Genomic DNA, 15,772 nt, shown 5'->3' on the forward strand with positions numbered 1-15,772 from the left:
GCTGGCCCCATGGCTGAGTGGTTTATGCATTCCACTTCAGCAGCCCAGGGTTTCGCCGATTTGGATCCTGGGCGTGGTCATGGCATCTCTCATCAGGCCATGCTGAGGCGGCATCCCACATAGCACAACTAGAAGGACCTACAGCTAGAATATACAACTATGTAGTGGAAGAAGAAGAAGAAAAAAGAAGATTGGCAACAGATGTTAGCTCAGGTGCCAATCTTTAATAAAAAAAAAAAAAAAGAACTGATCAGAACTCTTTTAGAAGAGAGAAGAGCTCAGATGAATGAGGGCTGGGACACTAAATCATGGCATGGTCTATGGGAGTGGTTCTTAATCCTTTTGATCTCAGGACCCTTGACACTCCTAAAAGTAACTGAAGACCCCAAAGAGTTTTGTTTATATAGGTTATATCTATTGATATTTACTGTATCAAAAGGCCTACCTCAAGAAATAAGGAAAATTTCAAATAATCTAACAGCACACCTAAAGAAACTAGAAAAAGAACAAATGAAGCTCAAAATCAATGGAAGAAAGAAATAAAAATCAGGGCAGAAGTAAATGAAATAGTGACTAAAAAGACAACAGAAAAGATCAATGAAACTAAGAGCCAGATCTTTGAAAAGAGAAACACAACTGATGAACCTTTTTCTAGACTTTAGGAAAAAAGAGAGAAGGCTCAAATAAATAAAATCAGAAATGAAAGAGGAGAAATTACAATAGATACTACAGAAATACAAAAGATTATAAGAGAATACCATTCTCTTATGATATTGGGTAGCCTAGAAGAAATGGACGAATTCTTAGACTCATAAAACCTTCCAAAACTGAATCAAGAAGAAATAGGGAATCTGAATAAATCAATCACTAGTAAGGAGAGTAAAACAGTAATCAAAATCCTCCCAAGAAACAAAAGTCCAGGACCAGATAGCTTCTCTGGTGAATTCTACCAAACATTCAAATAAGACTTAATACCTACCCTTCTCAAACTCTTCCAAAAAATTGAAAAGGAGGCGATGCTTCCTAACTAATTTTAGGAGGCCAACATTATGCTGACACCAAAACCAAACAAGCACAACACAACAAAAGAAAATTACAGGCCAATATCACTGATGAACATCAATGTACAAATCCTCAACAAAATACTAGCGAATCGAATACAATAGTACATTAGAAGGATCATACACCACAATCAAGTGGGATTTATTCCAGGAATGAAAGGATGGTTCAACATCCACAAATCAATCAATACACTATACTACATTAACGAAGAATAAAAATCACTTGATCATCTCAATAAATGAAGAGAAAGCACTTGACAAGATGCAGGATCCATTTTTGATAAAAACTCCAAATAAAATGGGTATAGAAGGAAAGTACCTCAACATAATAACAGCCATTAATGAGAAACCCACAGCCAACAACTGTACTCAACAGTGAAAAACTGAAAGCTATCCCTCTAAGAACACAAACAAGACAAGGATGCTCACTGTCACCACTCTCATTCAACATAGTATTGGAAGCCCAAGCCAGAGAAATTAGGCAAGAAAAAGAAATAAAAGGGATCCAAACTTGAAAGGAAGAAGTGAAACTGTTACTATTTGCAGATGATGTGATTTTATATATAGAAAACCCTGAAGAATACACCAAAAACTATTAGAAATAATAAACAAATAGAGTCAAGTTTCAGGATACAAAATCAACATAAAAAAAATCAGTTGCATTTCTATACACTAACAACAAACTGGCAGAAAGAAAATCCAGAATACAATCCCATTTCCAATCACAACAAAAAGAATAAAATGTCTGAATAAATTTAATCAAGAAGGTGAAAAACCTATGCACTGAAAACTATAAGACATTGTTGAAAGAAATCAAAGAAGACACAAAGAAATGGAAAGATATTCCACACTCACAGATTGGAAGAATTAACATAGCTAAAATGTCCATATTACCTGAAGCAATCTACAGATTCAACGCAATCCCTATCAGTATCCCAATGACATTTTTCATGGAAATACAACAAAAAATCCTAAAATTTATACAGAACAACAAAAGACCCCAAATAGTCAAAGAAATCCTGAGAAAAAACCTGGAGGTATCGCACTCCCTGATTTCAAAATATACTACAAAGCTGTAGTAACCAAAACAGCATGGTACTGGCACAAAAACAGACACGCAGATTAATGGAACAGAATTGAAATCCCAGGAATAAAACCACACAGCTGTGGACAGCTAATTTTTGACAAAGGAGCCAAGAACATACAATGGATAAAGGAAAGTCTCTTCAATAAATTGAGTTGGGAAAACTGGACAGCCATGTGCAAAAGAATCAAAGTAGACCATTATCTTACACCACACTCAAAAATTAACTCAAAGTGGATTAAAGATTCAAATGTGAGACTTGAAACCATAAAACTCCTAGAAGAAAACATAGGCTGTACACTCATGGTATCACTCTTAATACCTTTCTAAATATGTCTCCTCAGGCAGGGGAAACAAAAGAGGAAAAAAAAACCAGACTACATCAAACTAAAAAGCTTCAGCATGGCAAAGGAAACCATCAACAAAATGAAAAGACAACCTATCAATTGGGAGAATATATTTGCAAATCATATATCCAATAAGGGCTTAATATCCAAAATACATAAAGAATTCATACAATCCAACAACAACAAAAAGAACAACCCGATTAAAAAAATGGGAAGAGGATCTGAACAGATATTTCCCCAAAGAAGATATACAGATGGCCAACAGGCACACAAAAACATGCTCAACATCAGTAATTATTAGGGAAATGTAAATCAAAACTATAATGAGATATCACCTCATACCCATCGGAATGGCAATTATTAAGACAAGAAGTAACAAGTTTTGGAGAGGATGTGGAGAAACGGGAACCCTCGTACACTGCCAGTGGGAAGGTAAATTGGTGGAGCCACTATGGAAAACAGTATAGAGATTCCTCAAAAAATTAAAAGTAGAACTACCATATGATCCAGCTATTCCACTTCTGGGTATCTATCCAAAGAACACAAAAACACTAATTCAAAAAGATATGTGCCCCCTCATGTGCATTGCTGCATTAGTCACAACAGCCAAGACTTGGAAATAACCTAAGCGCACATCGACAGACGAATACATAAAGAAGATGTGATAGATACAGAGAACAGATTGGTGGTTACCAGAGGGGAAGGGAGTTGGGGGAGGCTGAAATGACTAAGGGGGCACATTTGTACAGTGATGGATGGAAACTAGACTTTTGGTGATGAATACAATGCAGTCTATACAAAAGTTGAAATATAATGATGTATACCTGGAATTTATATAATGTTATAAACCAATGTTACCAATAAAAAAAAAAGTTACTGAAGACTCCCAAGACTTGTTCATATAGGTTATATCTATTGATATTTACTGTATTAGAAATTAAAACTGAGAAATTTTTAAAGTATTTATTAATTTATTTAAAGATAGATTCACATAATAAATAATTTATATAAGAAATAAATTAACATAAAGTCTTATGAAAATAACAATATTTTATAAAACAAAAAAATGTAACAACAAAAAATGGCCTTTACATTTTTGTAAATTTCTCAAATGTCTGGTTAAACGTAAGGCAGCTGGGCTTTTCTATCTGTTTCTGCATTCTCTATGTTGTGAAAGGCTCTTTTGCTTGAACTCCTCGAAGGAAATCCATTCTCAGACAGATATGTAGCTAGAAAATGGAGGAGTAAATTAATGACCTTTTCAGGTAATTGCGGATATTCTTCTTCAGTATTACCCCAAAACCTAAAAAGTAGTAGTTTCCTAAAAGTTGCATATTAATGAACCACATGAATAAACTTTTCATACTCTGTTCCATTAAAATCTATTAGTTTATCTTGCATTTTGAATAGATATTTTATCTGTACATGATTTTGTAACATCATGCACTGTTCATTTAGAAAATATTGGCTGAGTTACGCATACCTTCAAAATGTTGACACAATTCATTACATATCAAAAACTCACATTTGTTAAAATTTCCCCTGGTCTCATCAGAAGTGTCTTTAAGCAGTGAGAAGCTGGCATGCTCACGGGGCAGATACAAGTTTTCCAAACTCCTCATTTTCTTTTGAAGGTTCCCAATTTATCATCCCCCAAAAATAATTCCAGTTGTTTCTCTTGAAGTCATAAGCTCACTTTGTCCATTTCCAAGAAAACGCTTGCCAGTTATTCAAGTCTGAAGATCCATAATTTGTCAGTTGTTCTTTCAAGTCAAAGCCAGGTTTACTCCTGGATTCTTCAGCTATGTGAATTAATAAATTCCAAAAAAAAGTGGTTAATTCGGTTTCAACTCAAACCGTCACATAGCGCTCTCCCTAAGGAAAACTCTCAAACTTCGATATGCAGCCACGGCTCCTCACGCAGACTTTCCATACTGTTACACCAAATATTAAAAGAACGCACACTCAGGAGTTGAGATTAATCTCAAATTAATTCTTAATAATATGACTAAAATTAATAACTTGTGCTTAATAACAAGAAGATTCTCAAGAGATACTGGCATTTTTAAACTGTTATTGTATGGCAGTGAAGAACAAATGAATGCTAGTACCATTTACTGCCACAGCCTTGATTTGTGCTAAGAAAGCAACAATTTTGTCCATCATCACTTTTGCACCATCAGCGCCAATGTCAAAACAGTGAAAAAGACAAATAACATCCTGCTACTATTATAAAATAGTTTTAACTTCACTGACCCCCTAAAAGTGTCTCAGGGGCCCCTCAGGGGTCTACAGACCATGCTTTCAGAACCACTGGTCTATGGCACAGGCTGCAGAAGAAAATTTCCTGGTTGTCCAGGTGATGGCAGTAAAATGTTTTACTCAAGGAGAGACACGAGGACCTTGGCCTTAACAAGGAAGGGCAACTCTTGTTTGCAGATGATCCTGGGGAGGCAGTGGATGCATTTAGTCACAATGCAACAAGGCAACCTACACCCCCTTCCCTCATTTATCTTGGATTAATTTCACAAATGATAAACTAACATTTTCTTAGGGAACAATTTGCTTGAGTATTTAGGTGAATAACCTGTGGACAGTTGTTATTTCATTGAAGAACGGATTTCAAGATGTGCTAATTTTATACGTAATCAGAGCCCTTGTATTCATATGCATGTGCATTTATTAATGCTTTCAACAAACACTTCTTAAGCCACCTGTAAAGACAAGGCACTGTGAATAGTAGGCATGATCAATCCACATTGGTTACTAGACAAGTTCAAAGGAGGCTAAGAGAGAGAGGCGGACAAGATCTAACATCTCTGTCTCCTTGGAATTTGAGAGAAGCCAGCAAGTGAGAGACCACAGTGATCAGAATCCAGTGTCTACATGGGAGCCCTACATGGAACACCAACTGAATTGGGTCAACAAACAGCTCTGCCCTGCTGAGATGTGCAATTCCAGGCTAGGTGCCTCTCTGTGGCAATCTCTAACCTTCCTCCTCATTGTGAAAAGGTATCAATTTATCACTTTACCCAAGCATTAGTAGGAAAATTTTTTTTAATCTTACATCCTTATTGAAATGCTAACCTTGCATTTGGCTTGAGAAACTTCATTCTCTTCAGGTGGATGATGGTTATTTCCTGGAAGGTCTGAATTATCTCAAGAGTGATTCTTTTCAGGCCCATCTTCAACCTCTCTTTCAGTCCAGAGTAGACATTTGTTGTTTTTGCCACCCAGAATCTTTTCTCCCTTCTTCAGGTACCAGCCCCCACTTTTCCTTTACTGATGCCACTCCTCCCCTACTCTTTGTGCAGTTTTGGAAGGAGCTGACTCTACTTTCTTCCCTCATGCAGTGTTCTGTCCACTGGCCATGGTGACTTGATTAAGGATGGGCATGTGACTCAGTCTAGGCAAGTGAGAGGTCAAGAGAGAATTTTTTTTTTTTTTGAGTTTTTGGAGAAAGCAGCTCTCCTTTTTTCACTGGTGCCACTGACAGGAGGTGGTTTAGGATAGAGCTGCAGGCTTCCATCCTTCAGTGCGAAGGGAGATCTGACTGCTCATGGAGCCCACAGAGGTGGAGGCAGCCAGGAATGAGGGACACTGAGTCCTGACCTGAGCCCCTGGCTTCACAATGATGAGAGCCAGGTGTATCCCTGGATTCTTCAATTATGTGAATCAGTAAATTCCATTGTTTGCTTTAGCCATCTTGTGTTGGGCCTTCTATTTTCCATCTACAAAGGAGTCCTCACTGATACGTCTCCATACCCCAAGGACCAGGACATACCAAAACTCCATAGGGAACCAGAGAACCCAATTTCCAGAAATATCACACTTGCAAATCTTTATGCCTCTGTTAATTTCTCCAGACTGAATCTCTCCATCTTTCCCACATTCCCTTAGCACTCTATAGACAGCTCAAATTAAAATACTTAATAATTTTGTACTATGAATTTGCTTTGATACTTTTCTTACATCTTGAGCTACTTAAGAAAAGGAACAATGTCTTAATCTTCTTTATATCTCTAGAATCTAGCACAACACTTAGCAAATATATAAGATGCCTGATAAATCGTGGTCAAATTAAATTTCCAGAGTGGGAGAGAAGTTCAACACGGTCTTCCATCTCTGGAGACTTCCAGCCTGGCATCATACTCATTTGCTTGACCTGCACAATGAAGGTCCCCAACCCTCGGTGCCTTGACTGGTTTTAAACCCATTTTTCCTCAGATCCATCCTGGACTTTTCCACTGATTTGCTCTGTATAACAGAGGGGATGACCTCTCATGGTTCCATGTTATCTGGCTTCTGGCCAGGTTCCACTAATGGGTACCAATAGGGGTTTGAAGGATGGAAGAAAGGGAGAACCGAAGGCATTTCTCCCCCTCTTTCTACCTCAAGCCACATCTCAGGGAATGGCTGTGTTTCTCTAAAAAATAACCAGATCCTGCTAGTCAGGCCTACTTTACTTGCAACTTCATCTGCATGGCCACAGATACTGGGCTCCAAGGAATATTGCCTCCTCCTAAGGAAGATGAGAGCTTCCAGCTCTTGCCAATCTCTTGCTTGCCTCACTGTCCTGTTTGGTTTTTCAACATTTTCCATCACTTGTCTAATCAATCCCAAGCATTTAATGCCCTCTGTTTAAAATACTGAGTGGTTTCTGTTTTCCCGCTGGAACCTGACTTATACTGTGCTATATTTTTTAGATGCCAATAGCATTTAATTATGTGTTTGTACCTGGGGCCCTAAGAGAGTCTCCCTATACCTCCAGCTCCCTCTGGCCCCAGCCAACCATAGATGTAGTACCACCTCCATCACGGTAGTTATTTCCAGAAGTCCCAGTTAACATACAAATCTTTTGCAAAACATTTTTTTCTCTACATCATAGCTTCCATAAGGAACTTGGGGCTACATTATGATTCATCTGAGCTCAATGAGACACAAACCCAGAGTTTCCAAACTCTTACTCCATGAGCACAGCTAAGATAAACTGGCCATGCTCTCCACCCAGAGGAGCTTGTACTGAAAACAAACTCATTTGAAACAAAGAAGTTTAAAGCACCCACTTGCTCCCACCAAGTGACTTGTACTGATGGGAGTGGTGAAGCAAGGACATGCTGACGATCTTCAGGCAGGAAGACTCCTCAGCCCATGACAGGGGGTTGGGGATCTCTGCTTGTTACAATTCCTCTCTAGGAAGGTAAAGGTGAGTTTCTAGCCACATTAGAGAAATCTCCAAGTAATTCAATTCAATAAACTTTTTTAAAGACAAGGTTTAATTCACAAGGTTTAATTCACATAAAGTTTATCAAGTCAAGTTAATGAAAATATCAAAATTTTTGAGTTAGTGTATGGCAGCAAAAATTTAATTTCTGTTGCAAATAAGACAGTATTTGGTGCTTCCATTATTGACAAACTATGCGTCAGAAAGAGTGATCACAATGAATCCTAATTCATCAGGGTCACATTCCATAAGTTTCTTGCAAACCTCTGTGGCATCCTCTAATAAAGTTAATTGGAAATAGTTTCCATCCATCTAATTCATAGAGATGCCCATCGAAGGGAGCTAATGCAATAACACAAGAACTAACGTGTTCTATTCACTAACATTGAGTATTTGCCACACATCAGTCATGGTGCAAGGGGTTAGGGTGCAGGTAAGAATGAAGAGTGCAGGCAAAATTGTGAAGTAGCTCCAGTTCATCTCAACTATCCTAACACTCAGAACTTTGACTCATTTCTACCATGTTAACATTCCTTCTGCCACAGTCTTTATTCCCGTCAAAAGCTGTTGTACAAAGATCAAAGTGTAAATGACTGGTGGTGACTTCAAAAATTATCCTTTGAGAGGAGTTTGCATTTCAATAAGTCTTGAAACCTTAAGATAAAAAATTTAATCTTCTTCAGTAGAATTTGAAACAAGAGCAAGTTGAAGTACTTATCCAAGGGTCAGGGTGCCTTTCCAGCCCCTGAAATGAGACCACTATCCCTTGGCCTACATTTTCTGCAGCCCCACTCAGAAGGTATTAAAAGGCTTTTACAAAATATTCCATTCCACAGCCTCTTACGATAAAATGTGTATAGGTACAGGTATTATATTTTCAATAACCTTGTGTTGGAAATAAAGAACTTCCCTGTGAACAGCCCAGTGAGTCTTTCACAATGTAACCTTGCTATTGTCCTTCCCTTCTCTTCCCTTTCCTTCCCTTCCCTTCCCTTGGGGGGACAAGGCAGCCCAGTGCAGGACACTGCAGCCCAAGCTGAGTGAGAAGGGCATCCATGCAAGGTGGGGGTGAGAGGTCAGAGGTGGAGATGGGATACTGGATACATACAGAAGAACTGGCCAAATAAGGACATATGTGGAGGATAATGGAAGCCCGGTTTCTCACTGGTGGGGAAGGAAATTACAAATATGAAAGTGGAGAACCAGAATGAACCCTGTAGTGTTGGACTGAAATCAGAGATGTGAGTGTGTCATCATGATTTTTAATATAGATAAATATAGAAATATAGATGTTGAACATGAACAAATTATGTTTGCATGTGTATGTGTGCATATGTGTATGTGTGTGTGTACACATTCCCAACCTCTGTCCATGGAAAGGATCTAGGAGTAGCAAGACTCCAATAGCAATGAGATCATTTAGTACCCAGATCTTGGTTTTCTTAATACTATTCTCCACTAAAAGAAAGCAAGGCTCCTTAGAGAAATGGTAGATTCCTGGGCTGGGGAAGGGAAAGAATGAGATGAGCCAGGAAAATCATATTGCTGTCAGAAAGTAAGGAAGTAGGGACAAGTCAAAAAAGACACGGAAGTCAGCTTGAAGGTGTCCTATTGGCCAAATCAAGAAAAATGGGCACATGAGAATAGATAAATGAGATGATAATGATAACAGATTACAGCCCACCGAATAAAATAAGAATCACTAAGTCTATATCAGGAATAAATGGATAAATTAGAGATTTAATGAGGAATAGGACATTTACATCATCTCAAGCACATCCCCAAACAAATATTTGTTAATTTCAAAGGATAAAAGAGTGACTTTGCGATGGAGAAGCATAGCACACACCATCTTAATCAAGGGACGGAAATGAACGTTCTCCATAAGAGGACAAATCCAAATTGGTTGTCTGATAGGATTCTATCCTGACAGGATGCAATGAGAAGAGCACAGTTGGGGCCAGCCTGGGGGCATAGTGGTTAAATCTACATGCTCCACTTCAGTGGCACGGGGTTCACAGGTTTGGATCCTGGGCACGGACCTACACACCGCTCAACGAGCCATGCTGTGGCAGCATTCCACATACAAAATAGAGGAAGATTGGCACAGATGTTAGCTCAGGGCCAATCTTCCTCACCAAAAAAAGAAGAAGAAGAAGAAGAAGAACACAGCATTGAGCATTGCTTTTGTGATATTCCTGCCAATGATGCATAATCTGAATTTAATCATAAGGAAACATCAAACAAACCCAAATTGAGGGACATTCTATAAAATAACTCACCTCTAATCTTTAAAAGTGTGAAGATCATGAAAACCAAAGACAGACTGAGGAATGGTTCCCAACAGAAGGAAACACGACAACTGAATGAACCAGTTATTCTCGAATGGATTCGGTGGTACCAATGAAATGATGTCAATCTCACAGTTGTGTTAGCTGTATTGCGGTGTGCAAGACAATGTCCTAGCTGGTAGGAAATAGACACTAAAGCTTGTGGGATGATACAGCAGCAGACTGGCAACCTACTCTCAAATAATTCAGGAAAAAAATGGTTTTTGTACTGTGTTTGCAATTTTCCTGTAAGTTTGAGATTATCTTCTCAATAAAAGATGTAAAACTGTGATCTCATTCTGTGTCTTGTACATACAAGTCCCTGATAAAGTTCAAAGTTTGTCTCATTTTCTTTATTATGGTTGAATCCACTTTAAGTTAAAATTCAAAATGTTTAACAAACATAAACCCAATACATGTTATGGAAAAACAAAAGAGATCTATACTAGTATTTATAACTATTTGATCTTTTCGAAAGATAACTTTGACACACGTAGACCTTTTGCCTCTAAGAGATAAATTAATTAGCAGACAATCTTTAAGGAAATCAGTGCTGGTACACTTTTTTTAGTCTACGAAAGTCCAATGTGCAGCATAGAACTGACGCAATATTGTAGCATAAATTGTAAGTCACGAAGTGGTAATTCTCATACACACAGTAATGGGAATCCCCATCCTACACCCCCTCCACATATAGCAATTTACTGTCTCTGAGAAAACAGACTTCTTTCTCAGACTATGATATTTCATAACGTATCTTTCCAAACAAAAGAAACACCTTCCATTCAACATTGGTATTTTTAAAACCATTAGAGCTCCCAGTTACACAGGTAGATTTAATAAGTATCCCTTTAAGAAGAAACAACTTTCAAGAGAAAACTTATATCTTACTTGTTACATTGACTTATAGTGCATTTGATCGCAAATAGCAAGATAATTACCAAAGATAAATAAAACTTTAAAAAGTATTCAACTCATTAAATATAACTATATGTCAATCTCCTGCCAGCCCTCAAGCTGGATACTGTGAGGAGAAAACAAAAATCAGCAAGGTATCAGCTCAGCCTTCAGGCGCTCATCATATGCAGCCATATAAGTCATTATTACGCAGGTCACTGACACTGAGCTATCCTAGCAAGAAGTCTATCACAGAATAATCTCAATTAGCAAAATCTACATCCAGAGGAAGAGATGTATCTGAAGGAAATAATCAAAATCAAGGAAACTCAGTTAAACTTCTCTCAGAAGACGACACAAGTGTAGCATGTGTTCAAGTCTTAAATGCGGTCATCAAGTTACTGCTTAGTGTCACTCTGTACCAGAAAAAGGAACTTCCCCACCCTCCTTCACCAAAAACAAACAAACAAAAATATACAAGAGAAAATAGGTTAAAACTAATCTAAAGAGCCAACTTACAAAATTACTTAAGAGACTGAGGACACGTCTAAAGGGGGAGATGGGCTTTGGATGGAAATGGGTGGAAGGGTTTGTGGACTGATGCCCATTTATATGAGACTCAAGTAATTTTTCCCATCAGCTGACAGAGCAATGGGCAGCACAGGATTGCTCCCTGCTCTGTCGGCAAAACACAGGGCAAAAGCCAGCCACCGCTCACCATCCCCTGGGCAGCTCTGTGGCTTGGGTACCTTGTAATCTGTTAGTTTCAAACCATGGTGATGCCATAAATTGGCAAGCATTGCATCTGATCAGTCATTAGCCAGTTTATCATGAATATTACTGAGTGAATGTGATATATGGCACAGTTCATTCAAGTTTAAATAGCTGTTTATATCCTGAGGAATTCCTCACCAAAGTCATATGGGTTATTTTTGAGTTGTGGAGTAGACGCTTTAAATACCTATGTCCCAACCCCCCCATAACTCTCACATTGTTCATTTTATCAAAGGTATCACGCAATGAGAATCAGCAACGTAATCAAAACAAAAATTCACTTTAAAAGGAAATATACTATCTATAGATAATTAAGTATTATCTATAAAAATATTTTAAGAATTGGAATGATATCAAGCCATTAGGCAAAATCACTTGTATAGAAAAAAGTATTAGAATCCTATCATTCTGGAAATGAATTTAAGTTTTTCACCCAACATCACAGAGGGATGTGACTGATTCAGTCTCAATGGCAAGGGAAAATTTTTAATAGATTCTGAGGTTTGCAGTGCTGGCCATGTTTTCACGGTGGTTCAAGCAGACGCATTTCATGGGTTTTAATACACACCAAACAGTGTTTACTGCTTGAATACCCATGACAGCAAATCTGAGACAGGTCAGTCAAGTTAGTTTGATGAAAGAGATCTGATTTTCTTCGTGTGCTGAAGCTGAGAGCAAAATGGTACCCGTGAATTAGAATCCTAGGAAAGAGGTGTTAGCAAGGATTTGTGGGTTTTGTCGTGACTTGTTTTCTCTCTGCAGATGTGTCTGGGGTGGGCTACCAGCGACAACTTTTAACGAAAAGATGCTCTCACTTTTCTGCCCTTCAGAGGCTGTGGTGGACGGTGATTGCTCAACAAGAAAGCTGCTGTTTCGCCCTCCGCTGTACACAGGAGGGTGCGGAATTTGGCCAGCTGTTGAAGCAAAGAGGAGAGTTAGTTTCAGCACAGAACATCACACCGCTGTTAAGAAACTGCCCTGCATAGAAAGTTGAGAAATGCGTAACCTCCCCTCTACCAGGAACTAACAGCGTGGCAATGAAAACTAAGTTATGGGTCATACATAATAAAGCGCCTCTTTTGCTAAATTCTCGCCACTAGACAAATAAGTCTGGGTTCAAAAATCAAGTAGATCATCATTCTTTATTTGAAGCTCAAAGTAATAAGAGGAAACATTTAGAATGTGGTTTAAAGAGTACATATCTAGAAATCGGAGAATGTCACGTATGACGGCAGAATGGCACAGTGGCAAGGGCACTGCGGGGCTTTCAGAGCTGGGTCCCAGGCCTGGTTCTGCCACTAACCAGCTTTGTGACCTTGGCCAAATCGCTTATTGTCTCTAGTCTTCAGTTTCCTCAGCGATAAAGTGAAGCACTGGACTTGAGGACCTCAACAGGTGTCTTCCAGCTCTTGGAACACTGACCGATTACAAGCACTGCAGGATAATATGGCCCCAACATTCCCAATCATGGGAACCGTGCGGTGTTCACCCTGTAGAACTTTGATCTTACAAGTATCGTTTTCCTTTAACTAGATAATTTTGCTTGTGTTCACCATACTTATGCCTTTTAAAGAACTAACTATGGCAAAAAGCCTAGGGCCCTTCAACCTCTGATAATGTTTAAATACAATTTGAGAAGTATAGGCATATTTCTCACTAAAAGAGCTTAATTTTCTTATTCTTAAAAAAACACATCTTACATACTTCATATAACACACAAAGCATCAAGAAGAAAATAAAACTTACTAGTAATCACATCACAAGATATATCCTCCTGTTAACATAATGGAGTATATCATTCCAGGTGTTTTTCTATGTAGACACACACACTCATGCGTGCACTGGTGCACATGCATGCGCGCGCACACACACAGACATGTTTTATTAAAAAATGAGCTTGTGCTTTTTTTTCAATGAAGCTCACATTTTTTTGAAACCTTATTTTTTCACTTAATGTATATCGCAGATATCTTTGCATGTTGATAGGTATAAACATATGTCACTAATTTTAACTGCTGAAAAGCTTTCTATTATACGCATGTTTTATAAATTATTTAACAATTCCTTGGTGATTTAATAATATTTATTAAGATTTAGCACAATTCTACAGTAGTAAAATGAAGATTAGGTAAATTATTTGAATAATTCTACTGTCTCAAAAATGTAATACATTGGCAATTAACACAAGTAAGTTTTTGGTGTTTGTTTTGCTGTTTTCTTTGAGTATAGACAATTATTGTTTCCGTCATCATCAGTTAGCTGTCCAGGATGGGAAGCAGAGGTGATGGGGGTCCTTCACAATAGACAGGCAATGGTTTATTTATAACCATGCTCTATGGAAATAAGTTCGGGTGTCATATACAAGCAGCCATGTATTTCCACAAGTGATATTCTGAGGTATCTTTTAAAAGGGTATAGATATGGGAAAGATGAAACAACTATTTACAACTTGCTATTACTCATGTTTCAGTAGACCAGATCACTACAGCTAAAGCCAGATGAGACTTAACTAATTCCCAAGCAGTGGAGGCTGATAAAATCTAACCTCTGGAGCCACAAGGAAGGCGCCCAGCCTTCTGCAGATCATGGTAATCCAGGTCTTTCTGGAGTGGCCACTCCAGGTGGCTATACAAGAACGCCGATTCCCCTGAAGATCTTGGCTTTACTTATCTCCCCAGCCCGCTTTTGGCTCCTCCGCAAGCTGATCATGGCTCCCTACCCTCAACACCTTAGCCTCATTGGTCTGGAACTGGAACCTACTCTTCATCTTTCTCTGAGCAGCCAGCTCATTTTGGTAAGAGCCCCTGAACCCATCCTGCTATTTCATCAAACCCCTTCCCGTTTTGGCTCTGGGTCTCCGTCCCAGTCACTTAGCCGAGCTAGGGAAATCCTGCACCCGCCATCCTGGCTCAGATTTGCCTCTCTTGGCTCTGGTGTCCTCTACCATGGCGTTGGCCTCAAAATGCACACCCCTAGCTTCCTACTGGTTTCATCCCCTCACTGAGCCCCAGGCTTCATTCAGGCAGACAATGTGCCCCTCTGTCACCAAGGCTGACTCAGCATCCACCTGGCTCCTGACAGGAGTCTCCTCAGATCAGCCTGGAGGAAGCGGTGGGTAAGACCTGTTTTGCTATTTTCTTTGGCTCTAACACTGAAATTTTTATTTCATTGTAGTAACCTCAGTAAGCAGAAATACTCTTTTCTAACATTTTGGAAACAGCTTTGGTTATGTCACTCTAGGGCTCAAATGTCTTTACCAGCACTCCATTGCCTGCAAAGTTGAGTAATAATAAAAATAAGCTCTCTCTTATGGATTATGGTGGACTAGGTACGTGCTAAGTGTTGACATTCCATTATCTCATTTAATCCTCCAAACAATCCTGTCAAAGACACACTATTATCTCCATTTTAAAGATGAGGAACTTGAGGGATAACTAGGAAGGTTCATCAAATAAGCCATCTGGCAAATAAGCCATGTACTAACCACGGCATTACATTGCATCTCTAACTTTTTTCTTTTCTTTCTTTTTTTTTTTTTTTTTTTTGCCATTTTCCCCTAATCTCCTTTTATTATGGAAACTTTGACACACACACAAAGGTAGAAAGAGCAGAATAATAAATCACCGTCACCCAACTTCAACAACCATTGACATATGGTCAATTTTGTTTCATCCATACTCTCACCCATTCTTTCTCTCCAACACCCATCCCGCCCAAACTGGATTATTTTGAAGCTAATTCAAAATATCACTTCATTTCGGGTGTAAACATTTCAGGGTATATCTCTAAAATACACCACATTTCTAACCCTATCTAGACCCCAAACAAACTTGCCAGCAGGACTCCCCAGCCTCTGGACCACTCAGTGCCAGCTCCTCTTTCTAGCTGCTCTTCCGTTGCTTCCACACACAGGGCCCACTCTCAGCCAGCTCTGTGAAGGTAGTCCCAGAGCATCTGAATGAAAAGGCTATGAGGTGGATCTTAAAAATTCAGGTCCTGGACCCTACCCCAGACCTTCTGAAAGAGAATTTCTGATAAGGCCCAAGGACTCACAT

At 38.9% G+C, this 15,772-nt stretch overlaps 1 protein-coding gene across 8 annotated transcripts in view; it reads right to left on the reverse strand.

The window, feature by feature from the left end:
- Positions 1 to 15,772, reverse strand: part of CA13 (carbonic anhydrase 13) — a 57,629-nt gene that overhangs the window by 17,781 nt on the left and 24,076 nt on the right. For 7 of the 8 annotated variants that reach the window (XM_023648370.2, XM_023648371.2, XM_070222108.1 and 4 more), the window contains one exon: positions 7,751 to 12,631. The exons of the other annotated variant lie outside the window; for it this stretch is intronic. In XM_023648370.2, coding sequence (XP_023504138.1) covers positions 12,512 to 12,631 — 120 coding nt within the window. In that variant the 3' untranslated portion in view covers positions 7,751 to 12,511. Of the gene's footprint in view, positions 1 to 7,750; positions 12,632 to 15,772 lie in introns of those variants that run through there. 8 annotated transcript variants of the gene reach the window in all.

The sequence above is a fragment of the Equus caballus genome, chromosome 9, assembly GCF_041296265.1.
Source record: "Equus caballus isolate H_3958 breed thoroughbred chromosome 9, TB-T2T, whole genome shotgun sequence".
In the NCBI taxonomy this organism is placed as follows: Eukaryota; Metazoa; Chordata; class Mammalia; order Perissodactyla; family Equidae; genus Equus; species Equus caballus.